The sequence below is a fragment of the Scyliorhinus canicula genome, chromosome 6, assembly GCF_902713615.1.
Source record: "Scyliorhinus canicula chromosome 6, sScyCan1.1, whole genome shotgun sequence".
Lineage (NCBI taxonomy): Eukaryota > Metazoa > Chordata > Chondrichthyes > Carcharhiniformes > Scyliorhinidae > Scyliorhinus > Scyliorhinus canicula.
This window is the reverse complement of record NC_052151.1, coordinates 150,942,782-150,963,011: the sequence shown is the minus strand read 5'-3', so window position 1 is coordinate 150,963,011 and position 20,230 is coordinate 150,942,782. Positions and strand designations below refer to the sequence as shown.

At 45.2% G+C, this 20,230-nt stretch overlaps 1 protein-coding gene across 3 annotated transcripts in view; it reads right to left on the bottom strand.

Moving 5' to 3' along the window:
* LOC119967574 (disintegrin and metalloproteinase domain-containing protein 17-like) overlaps nucleotides 1–20,230 on the bottom strand; it is a 91,006-nt gene that overhangs the window by 14,539 nt on the left and 56,237 nt on the right. For all 3 annotated transcript variants that reach the window (XM_038800278.1, XM_038800280.1, XM_038800281.1), the window contains exons 11-15: nucleotides 18,531–18,680; nucleotides 15,391–15,590; nucleotides 12,158–12,261; nucleotides 10,785–10,919; nucleotides 7,409–7,536 (exon numbers count right to left, since the gene is read on the bottom strand). In XM_038800278.1, coding sequence (XP_038656206.1) covers nucleotides 7,409–7,536; nucleotides 10,785–10,919; nucleotides 12,158–12,261; nucleotides 15,391–15,590; nucleotides 18,531–18,680 — 717 coding nt within the window. The remainder of the gene's footprint in view (nucleotides 1–7,408; nucleotides 7,537–10,784; nucleotides 10,920–12,157; nucleotides 12,262–15,390; nucleotides 15,591–18,530; nucleotides 18,681–20,230) is intronic.

Below are 20,230 nucleotides of genomic sequence, written 5' to 3'. Positions count from 1 at the left end.
CCTCCAGTTTGTGTTGAGCTTCACTGGAACATTGCAGCAGGCCAAGGACAGACCTGTGGGCATGGGAGCAGGGTCTTGTGTTAAAATGGCAAGCAACAGGAAGGTCAGGGTCCTGAATGCGCATAGGCCGAAGGTGCTCTGCAAAGCCATCACCCAGTCTACATTTGGTCTCTCTGATATAGAGACGACCACATTGGGGACAGCGAATGCAATAGACCAAATTGAAAAAGGTGTGGTCTCTATGTAAAGGCTGTTTTTTGGACCATTTCCCTACTTGTAGGGTGGATGTTTTGTAGAAAAGAAGTGTAGGACTGGCTGGAAAAAAGTTTGACTCCACTGGTGGGGCTGGTGGATGGGTCCACGGACCAGAAGTGGGTCAAGAAGAAGGGAGCAGTTAGAGCAAGGGAATCTTCGTGCACCACAGGTGAAGATGGCGGAAGGCCTTGCATGTCCAGTTGTCGACGGAATGTGGCAACTAAGGGCTTTTCACAGTAACTTCATTTGAAGCCTACTTGTGACAATAAGCGATTTTCATTTTCAAAGTGGAGGAGGTGGTGGGGGAGCACGAGGAGCAGCTTGCCTCGTTGGCGGCCGAGATGGCTGTGATGCGGGAAACTCCGCAGCGGTTAAGGGAGAAGGTGGAGGAATTGGAGAACTTCGCCTGAAGGCAGAACCTAAAGCCTGAAGGCATCGGGGAGCAGACACTGGCTCGTATGTAGCAAAGAAGTTGGTGAAGCTGATGGGGGAAGGGGGCCTTTGACCGGCCCGTGGAGGTCGACCGAGCGCATAGGGCGCTGATGAGGAAGCCGCAGGCGAATGAACCAATGAGGGCGATGGTGGTGCGTCTTCACCGGTTCCTGGACAAGGGGACGATACTGAGATGGGCGAGGCAGACGAGGAGACGCACCTGGAAGGAGAGTGGGCTTCGAGTGTACCAGGACTTGGGTGCTGACATGGTGAAGTGGAGAGCCGGGTTTAACCGGGTGAAGGCTGCCCTCTTTAAAAAGGGAGTGAAGTTTGGGATGTTGTACCCAGCACACGTCGGTGACTTTAAAAAAAAATAAGTTTAGAGTCCCCAATTATTTTTTTCCCATTTTCCAATTAAGGGGTAATTTAACGCGGCCAATCCACCAAACCTGCATATCTTTAGGTTGTGGGGGTAGGACCCACACAGACACGGGGAGAATGTGCAAACTCCACACGGACAGTGACCCAGGGCCGGGATTCAAACCCGGGTCCTCATCGCCGTAGTCCCAGTGCTAACCACTACACCACGTGACGCCCCTCTGGGTAACTTTTAATAGTTGAGAGCACCTATTTTGTAACACCAGAGGAGACGATGGAGTTCTTAAACGGCAATGGGCTGACAGGGGAAGGAGGACATTGAACTGTGGAGGAGGTATTAGGAGTTGGATGTTTATTCGGTCCATATTTTCTTGTATTTTAGTTTTTGTTAGAGGTTGTTGGAGATCTTTTCTCCTTAGAGATGTTTTGTCACGATTGAGGGCGAGTCCACCTTTTTTATTTCTTGTTTCATTGTTGCTTGGAAGGTGTGTGAGAGGAATCAGTGGGGGTAGGAGACTTAGGCGCCTTGAGTAGGGACTACCAGGCTGGCTGGGCGGGCTAGTTAACGGGAGCACAATGGGGATCAGGTGGATAGTGTAGGATGGGGTTGTTATTTTGTTTAAGGGAAGAGGATGGGGAGGTTGCTGACAAAGGTGTTGTTGCAGTGGCGTAGCACGGGAGGGAGTGAGTGTGGTGACGGTGGACATTTAGGCGTGGACCTGAAGGGGCGCGTGGCACGGGCCAGGGGCTGGCCTAAGAAGGGGTGTGCTTGATCGGCAGGGGAGAGAGGCGGGGTGCTCTCCGACCAGGTTGGTCACATGGAACGCGAGTGGACCAGTTGCATGTTTTTGCACACCTGAGGAGTTTGAAGGCGGACATGGCCTTTTTACAATAAACACACTTAAAGATTGAGGTGGGGAATATCGTAAGAGATTCGGCAGGGGGGGGGGGGGGGGGGGGGGTGTTTGTGATGCGAGTGGGAAACTGGAGGGGATGCCTGTTGTCCTGGTAAATATTTGTGCCCCAAATTGGAACGATGAGGAGTTTATGAGGCGAGTGTTGAGGAAGATTCCAGGCCTGGACTTGCACCGACTGATTATGGGGGGGAGGGGGGCGACTTCAACATTGTCATTGATCTAAGGTTGGACCGGTTGAGCCCGAGGTCAGGAAGGGTGTCTGTGGTGGCAAAGAAGCTGAATAGATTCATGGAGCGCATATTGGGGGGGTGGGGGGGAGCGCAGGGAGGAGATTAGACCCATGGAGGTTTGGGAGGCTGAAGGAGTTTTCGTACTTCTTCCATGTGCACAGGGTGTACTCGAGTTGATTTATTTTGTGGTAGGTAAGACGATATTGCCGGGCGTAATCGGCAATCGTGTTGTGGACCACACGCCGCATTGGATGGACTTGCAAGTGGACGGGGGAGCCCAGCGCCTGCAGTGGAGGCTGGACGTAGGGTTACTGGCGGATGAGGAGGTATGTGAGTGGTTGTGGGCCACCATCCAGGGGATCCGGGCGCACAGGGAGAAGGAGGAGCGAGCAGAGTTGGCAAGGCTGGTAGATGATATTTTGCGGGTGGAACTCAGTAAGCGACGGGGGAGATTGGAAGGGTGAAGGACGGAGTGGACTGGTACTGGACCCCGTGGGAGTAAACGGGTATTTGAGGAGTTTTATAGGCTTTATAAATCGTAGCCCCCAGCTGCATTGGGGGGGGGGGGGGGGGGGTGGAGGAGAACGGAAAGGCGATGATTCCTGGACAGGTTGGACTTCCCCAAGGTGGAGGGCCTGGTAGAAGGATTGGGAGCATCCATGGACTGGTGGAGGTGGTTGAGTGTATAGGGCAATGCAGGCAGGGAAGTCCCCCGGCCCTGATGGTTTTCCGGTAGAATTTTCTAAAGGTTTTTGGGTGACCTGGGGCCCCTGCTGGTAAGGACATTCAATGAGGCGAGGGAGATGGGGGAGCTCTCTCCTTCCTCCCCCCCCACCCCCCACCCCACCCCCCACCCCACCCCCGCCTCCAATGTTATTGCAGGCCTCAATATCTTTAATTATGAAGAGGGATAAGGTCCCGCAGCAGTGTGGGTCCTAGCGCCCTATATCACTGTTGAATGTGGACACCTGTCATCGCGGATTGAGGACTGTGTGCTGGGGGTGATAGTAGACAACCAAACCGGGTTTGTTCAGGGGAAGCATCTGTCGGCTAACGTTAGGCGTTTGTTGAATGAGGCCCTCGGAGGGACAGAATGTGACACTCTCTGCATTGATTTTTGAGTTGGCAATAGAGCCACTGGCAATGGCGCTTAGAGTGTCAAGGGGTTGGCAGGGGATAGTACAGGGGGGTTGAGCACAGAGTCTTGCTATATGCAGACGATCTGCTGCTTTACATATCAGACCCATTGGAAAGCATTGGAGGTATGGACATTTTGATGGAGTTCGGCCCGTTCTCGGGGTATAAGCTAAACATCGGGAAGAGCAAGGTCCTTCATTGAGAGGTGGGGCTGCTGGCGGACGAGGAGGTGGGCAGGCGGATTCAAGGATGTATCGAGAGGTACCTGGAGGCCGATGGCAATGGGGAGGTCCGAGTGGGGACGGTCTGGGAGGCACTGAAGGCGGTGGTTAGGGGGGGGAGTTGATCTCCATTCGAGCCCACAGGGAGAGGAGAGAGCAGAGAGAGAGGGAGAGACTGGTGGGGGAGCTGGTGAGGGTGGACAGGAGATACGTGGAGGCTCCGGAGGAGGGATTACTGAGGGAGCGGCATAATCTCCAGGCTGAGTTCGACATGTTGACCACCAGAAAGGCGGAAGCTCAGTGGAGGAAAGCACAGGGAGCGGTGTATGAATATGGGGAGAAGGCGAGCAGGATGCTGGCGCACCAGCTCCGTAAGCGGGATGCGGCCAGGGAGATTGGGGGAGTTAAGGATAGAGGAGGGAATGTGGTGCGAAGGGGGGTAGACATTAATGGGTTCTTCAGGGACTTTTATGAGGAACTGTATCGGTCCGAATCCCCAGAGGAGGAGGGGGGGACGGGGTGCTTTTTGGACCGAGGGTGGAGGAGGGACAGGTGGAGGGACTGGGGGCGCCGGTTGAGCTGGAGGAGCTGGTCAAAGGGATAGGGAGCATGCAGTCGGGGAAGGCGCCGGGGCCGGATGGGTTCCCGGTCGAATTCTATAAGATGTATGCAGACCTGTTGGGCCCCCTGTTGGTTAGGACCTTCAACGAGGCAAGGGAACGGGGGGGCTCTGCCTCCGACGATGTCTCGGGCGCTGATTTCCTTGATCCTTAAGCAGGACAAGGATCCCCTGCAGTGTGGGTCATACAGGCCGATCTCACTCTTAAACGTAGACGCCAAGCTGTTGGCAAAGATTTTAGCCACAAGGATAGAGGACTGTGTGCCGCAGGTTATCCATGAGGATCAAACGGGGTTCATGAAGGGGAGGCAGCTGAACACTAACATACGGAGGCTCTTGAATGTTATAATGATGCCGGCGGTAGAAGGGGAGGCGGAGATAGTGGTGGCGTTGGACACAGAGAAGGCTTTTGATAGGGTTGAGTGGGGGTACTTGTGGGAGGTGCTGGAAAGGTTCGGGTTTGTCAGGTGGGTGAGGCTGTTATATGAGGCCCCGATGGCGAGCGTGGCCACGAATAGGAGGAGGTCGGAGTATTTTTGGTCATACCGAGGGACGACATACCTTGTCCCCCCTGCTTTTTGCGCTGGCAATTAAACCCCTGGCCATGGCGCTGAGGGAGTCGAGGAACTGGAGGGGGCTGGTGCGAGGTGGGGAGGAACATCGAGTGTCGCTCTATGCAGATGACCTATTGTTGTATGTGGCGGACCCGGTGGGGGGGAATGCAGGAGGTGATTAGGATTCTCAGGGAATTTAGGGATTTCTCAGGGTCTAAGCTCAACTTGGGGAAGAGCGAGCTGTTCGTTGTATACCAGGGGGACCAGGAGGGGGGGATTGGTAGGCTCCCACTAAAGAGGGCAGAGAGGAGCTTCAGGTACTTGGGGGTCCAGGTGGCCAGGAGCTGGGGGGCCTTGCATCAGCTTAACCTCAAGGCTGGTGGAGCAAATGGAGGAGGAGTTTAAGAGGTGGGACATGCTGCCGCTGTCTCTGGCGGGTAGGGTGCAATCAGTCAAGATGACGGTGCTCCCGAGATTTCTGTTCCTGTTCCAGTGCCTCTCCATCCTTATCCCGAAGGCCTTTTTCAGGCGGGTTAACAGGAGCATTACGGGGTTTGTGTGGGCACACGGGACCCCGAGGGTGAGACGGGTGTTCCTGGAGCGGGGCAGGGATGGGGGGGGGGGGGGGGGGGCTGGAGCTGCCCAACCTCTGTGGGTACTATTGGGCTGCCAACGCAGCGATGGTGCATAAGTGGGTGATGGACGGAGAAGGGGCAGCATGGAAGAGGATGGAGATGGCGTCCTGTGTGGGCACGAGCCTGGAGGCGCTGGTAACGGCGCCGCTGCCGCTCCCTCCAACGAGGTATACCACGAGCCCGGTGGTGGCGGCTACCTTCAAAATTTGGGGGCAATGGAGACGGCAGAGGGGGGAGGTGGGGGCCTCGATGGGGTCCCCGATACAGGGGAACCACCGGTTTGTCCCGGGGAGAATTGACGGCGGGTTCCTGAGTTGGCACAGGGCAGGTGTTAGGAGGTTGGGGGACCTGTTTGTGGACGGGAAGTTTGCGAGCCTGGGTGAGCTGGAAGGGAAGTTCGGGCTCCCCCCGGGGAACACCTTTAGGTACATGCAGGTAAGGGTGTTTGTCAGGCAGCAGGTGGCGGAGTTCCCTCTGTTGCCGCCGCGTGGGGTCCAGGACAGGGTGCTCTCGGGGGTGTGGGTTGGAGAGGGGAGGATCTCGGCAACGTACCAAGTGATGCAGGAGGTAGACGAGGTCTCGGTGGAGCAGCTGAAGGGTAAATGGGAGGACGAGCTGGGTGAGGAGATTGAGGAGGGGAAGTGGGCGGACACCCTAGGAAGGGTGAACTCCTCCTCTTCTTGTGTGAGGCTTAGCTTCATACAGTTTAAGGTGCTGCATAGGGCTCACATGACCGGGACAAGGATGAGCCGGTTCTTTGGGAGCGAGGGCAGGTGTATTAGGTGCTCAGGGAGCCCAGCAAACCATGCCCATATGTTCTGGGCATGCCCAGCGCTGGGGGAATTTTGGAAGAGCGTAGCAAGGACAGTGTCGAGGGTGGTAGGATCAAGGGTCAAACCGGGCTGGGGGCTCGCAATATTTGGGGTTGCAGAGGAGCCGGGAGTGCAGGAGGCGAGGTATACCACGAGCCCGGTGGTGGCGGCTACCTTCAAAATTTGGGGGCAATGGAGACGGCAGAGGGGGGAGGTGGGGGCCTCGATGGGGTCCCCGATACAGGGGAACCACCGGTTTGCCCCCCCCCCCCCCCATCCCTGCCCCGCTCCAGGAACACCCGTCTCACCCTCGGGGTCCCGTGTGCCCACACAAACCCCGTAATGCTCTGTTTTGGGTTGAAGGGATGTGTATATTTGTTCTTTGCTAATGACAGGCGTTAATTTATTTCTTCTTTTTTGTATACACGGGGGGGGGGGGGGGGGGGGGGGTTGTTCTTTCTTTTCTTAGTATTTTTTGTTATTGATATTTTGTGAAAATTTGAATAAAAATTATTTAAAAAAAAAAAAACATTTTTCAAAATCTATTTCAAAATCCAGGATGCCCAAAAACACTGAGTTTTCCTTGGAGGTCAACTAGCTCAGCACATTTTTTAAAAAGTAAGTTTCTGGTCATCAGCAGGCAGTTGGGAAATAGCCTTCAGAACAGATAATTTGAAAATCTCAGATGAATCATGCCCGAATTAGTTTGAAAACCTTTGAAGGGATAGATTAATAAATCCTGAAAGAGAAGTACTAAGTATTAAAACATTTTCTCACAAAAATGCAATTTATCTTTTAAAGCTTGTTTTATTACCTGGCTTATGCGCGAGTTAAAATACTTTCTCTTGTGAATATAGAATTATTTTATCATTGTTAGATTAGTCACTTGTCCATTTTTAATAACTTTAAACATTGTTTGCTCACGTGCTCAACTGCATTCAAGGAATCATAAAATAGTCCAATATCCATAAAAAGATCATGCATGGTTTGCAGTTCATTTACAGGACATGACACCTACAGTTTACTCAGATATGAAGACAATTATAGACACTGCTAGTTCCAGGAGTTGTAACTCACCTGCAAGAGTGATTTAAGAAATGCCGGGTTGACAAGATGAAAATGTGACAAACGGCAAGTAAACTTTTTCTCATCAAAGTGCTCTTGTACAATAAAATTATTCCAATACAGAATCATTCAGTAATAACAATTATGACTTACATGTCCATCACAGAATCCAACAGTGCAGGGTTTCCCTTTGCGTAGGTATAAAAATTGTTTGTTTTTATCTATATATGGACTGCAAATTCCATTATCTCTGCAGCAAACTTTACAGGAGTCATCCGTCTCTAAATGTAATAAAACCATTTCAAATACTATTGTAATATGCATCGATTCAACATGTATAGTAATACCATTGACAGGTGAGAAGGTAATTAATATAGAAGATGCAAGTACAAGGGCCCTTCCTGTTGATTTCCTTATTTCCCATTTCTTTTACTTTGTCATTATCATTTTTGGTCCATGGATATTTAATAGACATATATACCTTTAAGTGAAAACCATTGCAGACTGAAAGCAAAGTCATCCAACTGGAGGCCTTGACTGAGAATCTAACTGGAAGATGTCCATCTGAAGCAGAGACTTTTACCCTTTTACTTTTCGTTTTTTTTTACACCCCTCTTTCTCCACTGTGTTTATCTATCTTGTGTGCATGTAGAGGATGGAACGAGTTACGGGTGGGCTAGGAATTTGATAATAGTTAACCAGTTGTATTTGCTGCCTATTTAATTATAGTTGTTATTAATAAAAGTTAATTGTCTTTAAATTTACAAAGCTGGTGACTGCAGTTATATGGCAGCCAAAGACCAAAACCTTTGGGTATTTTCTAAGAATTAATAGTTAATTTCAATTGTGTTGGGACTCCAGGCCAAGTGGGGCTGGAATTGACCGCACACTAGCCCAGGGTGTCGTAACAATATGAAAATTAAATTGGTTATTCAACAGACATTCTAAACGTTAATTCAAGAATCCAACTCTCTCCCCTAACCTTCCCTTATTATCCCCTTACCGTTCCTCTTTATGCAGCAAGAGATTTTTGGTTCAGTTCCATGAGCAGCAACAACACTACATTTCTTTGGCATTCTGAAGAAAGTATGACATTTATAAATAGGCGATCAGCTAGCCAACAATTCTGACTCAACCTGATGTTTCCAATATACCATATCCCTCCATTCTCCATAAATATACCCAGTTATCTGTTGAACCCATTTATACTATTTTCTTCCAACGCTGTTTCTGGTTATTTATTCTACATGTCTATTACCTTGTGTCCAATATGCTACTGTCTTAAATTTTCTAGTTATACACAATATTTATTTGCATTAAGACCCGTAATAACTGAAGTCCTGATCAATGTTAACAATTTTGTCTTGCTCAGCTTAAATCCATTGCATCCCAATAATTTAGAAAACTTTTACTGGAACACAACACAGCAAAGGCCAATCCTGTCTTATCCAACATCTGCAACCGTGCAACACTGCATAAATATCTGAGTGACTAAATTGAACTATCCTAGCTGAGACATGCTAACTCAATGCAAAAAAGAATGAAACTTGGAAAATCTCTGAGCTGTATGGACCAATTTATTGAAATGAAATGAAATGAAAATCGCTTATTGTCACGAGTAGGCTTCAATGAAGTTACTGTGAAAAGTCCCTAGTCGCCACATTCCGGCGCCTGTCCGGGGAGGCTGGTACGGGGAATCGAATCGAACTGGCCTGCTTGGTAAGCCAGCGATTTAGCCTTGTGAGCTAAACCAGCCCCTATTTAAACATTAAAAAAAATCATAGCAATGTGATTGTAATTTGAGAATCAATGATATTGCAATGCAGCTATATGTTTTAGTCTGTATGCATAGTTTGAAAGTGGCAAACAGTTTATTCAACCCAAATGTTTTGTATATATTGAAAGATATTAGTCAGTAATAACATTGACTACAGCATTGAAAGATATTATTGTGGTTAGAATATGCCTTTTAAAATAAACTTATATTGTCCTTAAGATGCATTAACAAATTAAACACACTTCTCAGTTTGCCACGTGTCACATTCTCCTTAACCAGAAGGGCAAACAGTCCATCCAGGAAAAATATTCCCGATATGGTGCTGCCATTTCACCAACTTCAACAAAGGCAGTTTGAAGCTGACTCAGCTTAACCCAAACAAATACAGGACCTCGATTTATCTTTGCCTTCCTGTCTATACTTCTTATTTGACTTGAAATTTCAATACCAATTCTCTCATTAACTCAAGTGCATGCACAATTACTAACAGGACAGTAACAGCCTGGACATGGATCAATTCACTGAGACCACTAACTGATGCTCTGCGTGACTATATTCAGCTCAGAGAATGTATTTATTTTTGTTGAATGACCAGACAATACTGCCAAAAAAAGTAAAATGGATGCCGCACTTACTGATACTAAACATAGAAAACAACAGACCTGGAAGGAGGTAACCAATGCCAAATAAAATTCCATCACCTGACTTGGATACCATTGCTGTTGGATCATTCTCTCAGAATTCGCTGCCTACACAATTGTGGAAGCACAGTAACGACAGTGGTTCAAGGAAACAACAACTTTGAGTTAACAAAGGATGGGAATGCAGGAAATCTTGAGAACACCATGCACATGCCAAGAACAAAAAAAAATATTTTCTCCCTCCTCTTCTGGTGTTTCGCTGATGAATGTAAGTGTGCACCAAGGAGAGTACCAATATAGAATATGCATGAATGCCCAGCACATTGCTTTCCAAATGTCCCAAACATCAACTAGTAAATATCTCAAATATCAACTGGTAAATATAAGGAATTTCATTTTCCTCGGTTGCAGGTTTTTACAAAGAGTTTGCTGTGCAAATTTGCTTGCCATGACTTTACATAATTTTTATTGGAAACAGAAATACCGAAAGGCATATCTGATTACTTTTAAGAAACTCAAAAGTAGGATATTGTAAATGTACCGTGATTTTGCTCAGGTTGCCCAATGTCCCAGAGTGAGAGATACATATTGACATCCTCAGATCTATAAGCTGTGAGCTACAAGGTTTGCTTTACATGGGGGTGAGGGTGGTCTGTGTATCCAGAATGAAGATCATGCACTTCCTCACAGAGGGAGAAACTAGCCACAGGTTTCACACCTCGCATAGCAACACTGGTTGAGGAATTAAATAACTTCCTGCTGTCACTGGGAATGACAAGTGGTGACTAGGAAATTGAATAAAATAAATCTAAAAACAAATAGTTTAAATTGCAGTAGATTAAATTCTTGTCTAATGTACTATAACTAATCATGTCAGTATGATCTGCAGGTGAGAGTCTCTGCCTTTGGGATGCTCTGTTTTGCCAGGGGTTGAGGACGCCCCACAATCGGAAACCCCATTGACCAGCCGGTGAATCGGTGAATCCTGCCGGCGTACTGAACCAGAAATCTGGTGCGGCGGGACGGAGAATCCAGCCCTATGTATATCAGCAATTTTGTTTGAACAAGGAATTAATAAATTATCAGAATCCCGACAAAGCTTTTCACTCACCATTACAAGCACATGACTTGAGACCTTTCTCTGCCTCGCAGAAAGGAATGCATTCCCCATTTAAACACTTTCCCATGTCCACACAGATGGTATCATTTGCAGCATTACCAGGAGCAGGACAAAATTGGTCAGTCCCTATCAATAGAAGAGTTTGTTAAAAGTGTGAAATCTAATCATAGAGAATGAAATCCAGCATTAAGGAAATTGAAACAGTTTATAATAATTACAGCAGATAACACCAATTCAGCCAAAACAGGTCATGCAATAATTAATCTCTTTTCTGATCAATAACTTAAAATTACTTTGGATGTAGCCAAGATTCTCCTGACATTAACTCTCAATTTTTGCATAGCAATCTTAGTGGTTAGTATCAGAAAACAGATGGTAGTTTCTGACAGAAATGTGCCAGGTTTGTCTCCTGGCATGTTTAGGTGGGCACGATGAGCAACCATGCAAGTGCCCAAATAGTAAGCGCTTCATTTTAACATTAATTTGGGGCATAGCCATAGTCTCCTTCATTCATTTCCTCATATGTAGGTCATTTCTAGGCTTGCGAAGGAGCAATAAGTAGCCTGGTGGTCACAGTAATATGAAGCATATTTAATCATTTATTAACTGCCTATTTTTCCTTCTGGCTGTAAAACTTTCATGAATCTGTGCAAATTGTTGGAATTTATTTTTTCTTCTGCACCACTTATTGCACCAATGAGAATCCATTGAGTGGTTTTTTTGGAAAAGGAGGCTGACATAGAAAGGTTTGCCAGGCACACCTGCATCTGCAGAAGGAGGGGAGCATATTTTGATTTAGTGCTGGTAGAAGACTGTTGTTCTTAAAACTGTAATTACAGCGCAGTTATATGAATAGATGACCATTTGTAATATTTGATCACAGCCAGTCATTCTTTCAGTCACGCTACATGTAATCATTCATGGTTGGGTGATCACGATCAGAGTTGCATGATCAGCCACATGCACTAATGCAGTTCAGAGGACAATAGTTTTCTCAGGATCTTCAGTGCTGTCAGGATCAGGCAGCACATTGCTGTCATTGGATGTGTCAGCAAACAGCAAACCTTGGCAAAAAATCCTTCCCAATGCTAACCTATGGAAATAGTGTCATGAAATAGCAGAGGTCAATGTTCTTTGCAAGCACCAACTCCACTTCAGGAGCTAAACAAAAGGTCAAGTGCTGGATTGCTCAGTCTTCACCCACATTCACAACTGTAACTTGGAGCTTCCTTTACCTGTTTCTGCCACCCAACTGAAAATGGGTTGAGGTGGCTTATGAAGCTCTCTGAAATCTTTCAGAATTATTATCACCCTGCTGTGACAATCCCTTTAAATTTCACAGACAGGTTTCTGCTCCCACTCACCCGTACACATGGATTCTCCTTTGCATGTCGCATTGATTGCTTCCTGACACATCTTTCCAGCTTCTTCAAATTGGCAATTCTTGCAGCATGGGCTGTTCTTATCACTTTGGAAATAATTATTAAAAGCAATTACCTCAAAACAATTCTAACTGCTCAGAAACTCCAAAAATGTCTGATCTGTAAGATAATCCTCCCTGAAACACCAGTCAAAAATTAGTTAAGCTGGATAATTTTGAATTGTGTACATTTTCTCATGCTGATTTCCCATTCTGTGCTATTGAGACCCTTGAGCATTTTTAGTTTAAAATGGTATTGAGCGCTCAGTACTATCCCAAGGATACCCAATTCTATCCTGCAATGCAGGTGAATAAGGTGGTCAAGAAGGTATACGCATGCTTGTCTTCATCGGCCAGGGAATTGAGTACAAGAATTGGCAGGACATGTTACATTTGTATAAAACTTCGGTTAGGCCACATTTGGAATATTGCGTGCAGTTCTAGTCACTACAGTACCAAGATGTGAATGCTTTGGTGAGATGCAAAGAAGGTTTACCAGGATGTTGCTTGGTTTGGAGGGTGTTAATTATGAGGAGAGGTTGAATAAACTTGGATTGTTTTCAAAGAATACAGCACAGGAACAGGCCTTTCGGCTCTCCCAGCCTGCGCCGATCAAGTGTCCCATCTAGACCAACTGCCTGTATCCTTCTATACCCCATCTGTTCATGTGCCTATCCAGATAAGTCTTAAAGGTCGCCAAAGTATCTGCCTCAACCACCTCACTTGGCAGTGCATTCCAGGCCACCAGCACCCTCTTGTGTAAGAAACTTTCCCCGCACATCTCCACTGAACCTTTCCCCCCTCACCTTGAACTTGTGCCCCCCTTAGAATTTTCAATTCCGCACTGGGAAAAAGCCTTCAACTGTTCACCCTATCTGTACCCCTAATAAGTTTAAACTTCTATCAGGTCGCCCCTCAGCCTCTGTCTTTCTAGGGAGAACAATCCCAATTTACTCAATCTCTCCTCATAGCTAATACTCTCTATATCAGGCAACATCCTGGTAAATCCTTTCTGTATTCTCTCCAAAGCCTCCAGGTCCTTCTGGTAGCGCGGTGACCAGAATTGGACACAGTATTCCAAATGTGGCCTAACCAATGTTCTATATAACTAACATTATTTTCAAGCTTTTATACTCCATACCCCATCCTATGAAGGCAAGCATGCCATGTGCTTTCTTTACCACCATTTCCACTGTGCTGCCACTTTTAAGGATCTGTGGACCTGCACGCCCAGATCTCTGTGTCTCTATGCGCCTGATGGTTCTGCCATTTACTTTATAGCTCCCACCGGAATTGGATCTACCAAAATGCATCACCTTGCATTTGCCCAGGTTAAATTCCATCTGCCATTTCTCTGCCCAATTTTTCAGCCTCCTGTTGTATTCTCTGACAATCTTCATCACTATCCGCAACTCCTGCAATCTTAGTATCGTCTATAAACTTGCTAATCATACCCGCTAAGTTTTCTTCCGAGTCATTTATATATTACAAAGAGCAGAGGTTCCAGTACTGATCCTTGCGGACCACTATTAAAACAGACCTCCATTCTGAAAAACACCCTTCCACAGCTACCATCTGTCTTCTATGTTCTGAATCCTTCCAGCCAGTTCACCCCCGACCCCACGTGATTTCATCTTTTGCACGAGACTGCCATGAGAGACCTTATCAAATGCTTTACTAAAGTCCATGTAGACAACATAACAGCCACAGCCCTTCCCATGTCAATCATTTTTGTCACCGCCTCAAAAATTTCAATTAAATTAGTGAGACATGACCTCCCTGGTACAAAACCATGCCATCTGTCGCTAATAATTCCACTTCCAAATGTGCATAGATCCTATCTCTAAGAATCTTTTCCAACAATTTCACTGTCACTGACGTCAAGCTCACATGCCTATAATTACCGGATTATCCTTGCAACCCTTCTGAAATAACGATACAACATTGGCTATCCTCCAATCCTCTGGGATCTCACCTGTGGCCAACGAGGACACAAAGATTTCTGTTAGAGGGCCAGCGATTGTATCTCTCGTCTCCCTCAGTAATCTGGGTAGATGCCATCTAGCCCTGGGGATTTGTCTACCTTAATGCTTTTTAACATACCTAACACTTTCTCCATCGGAATAGCGGCCCGTTCTACAGTGTTTACACATCCCTGTCAGACACCATCAATCAACATGTCCCTCTCCTTTGTGAATACCGATGCAAAATACGCATTAAGGACCTCACCTACTTCCTCTGGTTCTACACAATTTCCCTCCTTTGTCCTTGAGTGGACCAACTCTTTCTCTAGCTACCCTCTTGTTCCTAATATACATATAAAATGCCCTGGGATTCTCATTAATCCTGTCTGCCAAGGACATTTCGTGACCTCTTTTTGCCCCCCAAACTCCCTACTTGAGCCAGTTGGAAAGACGGAGGCTCAGGGAGACCTGATTTAGGTCTACAAAATTATGAGAGGTATAGACAGGGTGAATCGTCAGAAGCGTTTTCCCAGGATGGAAGACTCAATTACAAGGGAGCACAGGCCCAAGGTGAGAGAGGGAAAGTTTAGGGGAGATGTGCGGGGAGCATTTTTCACACAGAGGATGGTGGGTGTTTGGAACGTGTTGCCAGTAGGAGTGGTAGAAGCAGGCACGATAGCAACGTTTAAGATGTATCTTGGTAGACACATGAACGGGCGGGGAATGGAGGGATACAGATCGTTTGGGCGATAAGTAGTAGGTCTAAATAAGGAATCTGGATCAATGCAGGTTTGTTGGGCTGAACGGCCTGTTCTTGTGCTATAATGTTCTTTGTTCTATCCACAATACCTAGAATTAAAAATCATACAAGGATTGGCAAAAGGAACATAAAGATCTTTATTTCATAGCCTGTAAAAAACATCAAGTACTTGAAGGGTTGAACTGCATGCTTCTTTTCAATATGTTTACAAAGGGGCTGCAATGTAGAACACTCATCTGTCTTGCCCAAGAATTAAACCTTTATAAAGGTTTAATTTAACTCAAACATGCAGATCAACGGAACCAAGATCAATTCCCAGTTAAAGTACTATCTGACTTCCAAAATAATGTAAATCAAGCGATAATTAATTTAAATGAAGAATTTAATTCACATTGTTAATTAATTTGAGCAGTGCTTCAGAATAGAATGATTAGATGACCTTTCATTCTTTACCTGCAATTTTTGTTCTTTTTGAGTTGACATAGTTCAGTGCAACATTTGTCCATAGTTAAATATAGAAGTCCAGGATCACATTGCTCTCCTTCATCCACACGTGAATTCCCACATACTTTGTTGTTCCTTTCCTGAAAGCACTTGGATGCTTTACTAATTAGTGTCTGATAAATCGATCGTTTGCTGCAGTTGGAGAAGAGCTGGAGAATCATACACTTTCATGAGTTGCAATTTGGGAATCCAGTAAACATTTTAAAACATGAATAAAGGCAACAGTTACTTATGTCAATGATGACAATTTTCGCGCTAATATACTTTCAGTTCAAATGTATTTTGAGTGATTGATGAGATGGGTAAATATGCAGGATTCAGAGAGGAAAAGTATCCAAATCACTTACCAATGGATCAGGAGATTGGTGGATGGTCCACCAAATCTCTGCAAGTAAGAAGTTAAATGCATCGAGCTAAATACTACTTAAATACTTAGCCAAGCACTGTATTCGTTATAGAGCTGTATTAAACATTACCATGTTATATTTGTTTCTGTTCCATGCTACTGTATGATAAATGAAACTGAATTACTGGATAAGCAATTGTTCTTTTTTCAAGCTTTTCCATATTGATTAACAAGAACAAGCAAATCTAATTCTGTTTCCTATACTTCATACAGGAAAATTTAAGGTTTAAACACCAGTAAAACCTTTGGTAAACCTCACATGTATGTTACATCGAATGGAGAAATTCTAATGAAGCATCGTATTCAATAGAAGAAAACGTTGTCATGTCACTGATGTTAATAGTACAACACATTGATGTTTGAGAAACCCAAATGCTACATCAGAGTAAATGCACATTGAATAAAATTTATAGACAAGAAAGTCTTGACAAAAAGAAGAATCTATGCTCCATGAATGTGCAAAACACTGACTTGAATTCAATCTCATTATATATTTACATAAGTGATAGTAAAAATTAACATTTTTGTTTTCACTGATACCTGATGGGGCTGGTTTAGCACAGGGCTAAATCGCTGGCTTTGAAAGCAGACCAAGGCAGGCCAGCAGCATGGTTCAATTCCCATACCAGCCTCCCCGAACAGGCGCCGGAATATGGCGACTAGGGGCTTTTCACCATAACTTCATTTGAAGCCTACTTGTGACGATAAGCAATTTTCATTTCATTTATTCACTGCTAATATAAAGACCAATGATCAAAGCGATCTAATTTTTAAGCTTTTACATTTTGTCAATTGAGACCTTTTGTTATGGGACAGCAGATGGAGAGAGATAAAAGCTGAACCCTTTGAGGCATAGTTCCATAAGTAACTTCCGGTATTTCATTGAAAAAGTCATATTCTTCATGCGTGTTGTGATGGGAGTGTCCCTTTAAGAAATGTTTTTGTCTTATCACATGGCTTCAGTGATGTTATTGTGTGGGTGGAGCTGGGCTATGGCTCTGTGTTTTTACTTTTGTTTTTGGTTTGGGAGCTGGCTGTGGCTCTGAGCTTTATTTTCACTTTGAGTTTGAACTGTTTTGTACAGCACAGATTGAAAAAAGGTTTTTTTCTCTATCTGCATTTTTTAAAAGCTGTTTCCAGACTGTTTGATAACTTGAAAAGAAATAATTGTTCTCTGGAAGAAATTCAAACATGCTGTTTTGGAAAGGACACAAGAGCATCCAAACCAGGTCTTGAGTGCTGTGTGTTGGGCCACACCTTTGAAAAGAGTTTTCTGGTTTATGGGATCTTATTAAATTGGAACTTTAAAATTTAAAAAGGGTTATACATAGAGTACTGTGGGCGGGTTCTCCCATTCAGCGGCAGAGTGTCCACGCCGTCGGAAACGGCGTCGCGTTTCACGACCGTGTGAATGGGCTGCTGGGCATACCGATTCTGGCCCCTACAGGGGGCCAGCATGGCGCTGGAACGGTTCACGCCACTCCAGCCTCCCATTCCGCCGCGAACTGCACACGTGCAGTGGTGCTGGTGTCAACGAGGACATGTGCAGTGGCGCCGGCGCCAACCCGCGCATGCGCGATCGCCTCCCTCAACGCGCCGGCCCTGAAGCAACATGGCGCGGGAGTTCAGGAGTATTAGCCAGATATCAAATATGACAACATCATGTCTATATGACTTAATGCATTACCGGACAGTGCTTTTACCAACTAGACAATATTATATTACTTTTCAGATATTTTATATTCCTTCATGACCATTTCTGACCAAATCATTACCTCAACTTCCTGGACATGTTGATTCCTTGCTGGGTTTTAGCTTTATTGGTGTCAGCCATGATTTACATGTGATCCAGTGAAACAGTGAGGATCAGCAGCTTATTAAACCCTGACCAATATCATAGAAGACACGTACAGAGCTAGCTATCAAGTATTGACATGCCCATATTTTGAGAAGTTGACAGGGAGCAAGCAAAAGGAGAAACCCAAGCCACTTTTCTCCTTCAGAACTGCTGAGAGGTTTGAGAATTTCCTTTTCAGGCATTCGATCTCAAAGTTTCCCTGGTCACATCTGATGGACTTAAATACCAAGTAAATTTCCCTCTTTTTGACCCTACATCATGATTTTTTTTTAATGTAATTTTATTCAAGGTACACATCCGCAGCCCAAAGGTTCAATTGCATTGAAATATTCATCCTGCAATTCAGTTTTTGGGTTACGGGTGTGTTCTTTGAATAAAATATTAAAAACCGTAACTATAGAAAAAACTACTTGATTGAATGTTTCCATTTCCCACAGCAACCAAGTTCATGTCCTCCCAATTTAATCTCAAAAGTCTGCTGAAGAACAGTGAGCTTTAAGCGAGGAAGCCCCAGCAACATTGTTGCTCAAACTCATTTAGCAAAATACCTTTACAGAATTTAATACTATCACTCTAGATTGGATTCAAATCCAGAATCCAGAGGTAACCCACTCCTTCAGTTCTAATAGTTTTTTTTAACTCAAGAGGAGGTTTTACAGTTGGAGTTCACTTATATGTATTTAAAAAGGTTGGATAGCACTAAATAGCAGTTGGCTAGCCAATCAAACCTTACCTGGCTTATGATAATGCATTCCTTTGTAATAGGGATTGACAAAATAAATACTGTTGCAACTGACCAACATTAAAAGCTCAGTTCTACTGTACCTTGTTATTACCCTGGTCACCACTCACTGCTATGGGATACATGACGTATTTCCCACCACCATCCTCAGTTGGGGCACATTCGTTGGTATCTGGATCATGCTCTGCTCCAAAATTATGGCCTAATTCATGTGTAGTGACAAGATCTGCTTCCTGTTTTGCAATTAAAATCATGAAAACTTTAGATAAACAGCCATTCGTGACTTTAAAAATTCAAGACAGACTGCATTTGTGTCTTTTTTAAAAATTGAGATAAATAAAAGGCATGTAAAACACAACGATTTCCTGCCCCATTTCATAGATACATAGAAGATAGGAGCAGGAGGAGGTCTTTTGGCCCTTCGAGCCTGCTCCGCCATTCATCGTGATCATGGATGATCATCCAACTCAATAGCCTAATCCTTTAAAAAAAAAAATTTAGAGTACCCAATTCATTTTTCCAATTAAGGGGCAATGTAACGTACCCTGCACATCTTTGGGTTGTGGAAGCGAAACCCACGCAAACACGGGGAGAATGTGCAAGCTCCACACAGACAGTGACCCAGAGCCGGGAACGAACCTGGGACCTCAGCGCTGTGAGGCAGCAATGCTAACCATAGCGCCATCAATAGCCTAATCTTCCTTGTCCCCATAGCCTTTGATCCCATTCTTCCCAAGTGCTATATCTAGCCGTCTCTTGAATATATTCAATGTTTTAGCATCAGCTACTTCCTGTGGTAATGAATTCCACAGGCTCACCACTCTTTGGGTGAAGAAATGTCTCCTTATATCTGTCCGAAATGGTTTATCCCGAATCCTCAGACTGTGACCCCTGGACACACCGATCATTGGTAACATCTTCCCTGCATCTACCCATTAAAATTTTATAAGTCTCTGTGAGATCCCCTCTCATTCTTCTGAACTCCAGGGAGAACAATCCCAACCTAGTCAATCTCACCTCATGCGACAGTCCCGCCATCCCTGAATCAGTCTGGTAAACCTTCGCTGCACTCCCTCGAGAGCAAGAACATCCTTTCTCAGAAAAGGAGATCAAAACTGCAGGTGTGGCATCACCAATGCCCTGGATAATTGCAGCAACACATCACTGCTTCTATACTCGAAACCTCTCGCAATGAAGGCCAACATACCAATAGCCTTTTTTACTGCCTGCTACACCTGCATGCTTACCTTCAGCGAATGGTGCACAAGGCCACCCAGGTCTTGCTGTACACTTCCCTCCCCAATTTACAACCATTCAGGTAGTAATCTGCCTTCCTCTTTTTGCTTCCAAAGCGAATAACCTCACACTTACCCAAATTATACTGCATCTGCCATTGGTTTGCCCACTCGCCCAACCTGTCCAGATCATGCTGCAGGATCCCTGCATCTTCATCACAGTTCACCCTCCTACCCAACTTGGTATCGTCTGCAAACTTTGTGATGTTACATTTTGTTCCCTCATCCAAATCATTAATATATATTGTGAATAGCTGGGGTCCCAGCACCGATCCCTGTAGTACCCCACTAGTTACTGCCTGCCAATTTGAAAGGACCCATTAATCCCTGCCCTTTGTTTCCTCTCTGCCAACCAGTTCGCTGTCCACCTCAATACATTTCCCCCAATCTCATACGCTTTAATTTTACACAATAATCTCTCATGCGGACTTTGTCAAACGCCTTCTGAAAGTCCAAATATACCACATTTGACTGGCTCCCCCTTGTCA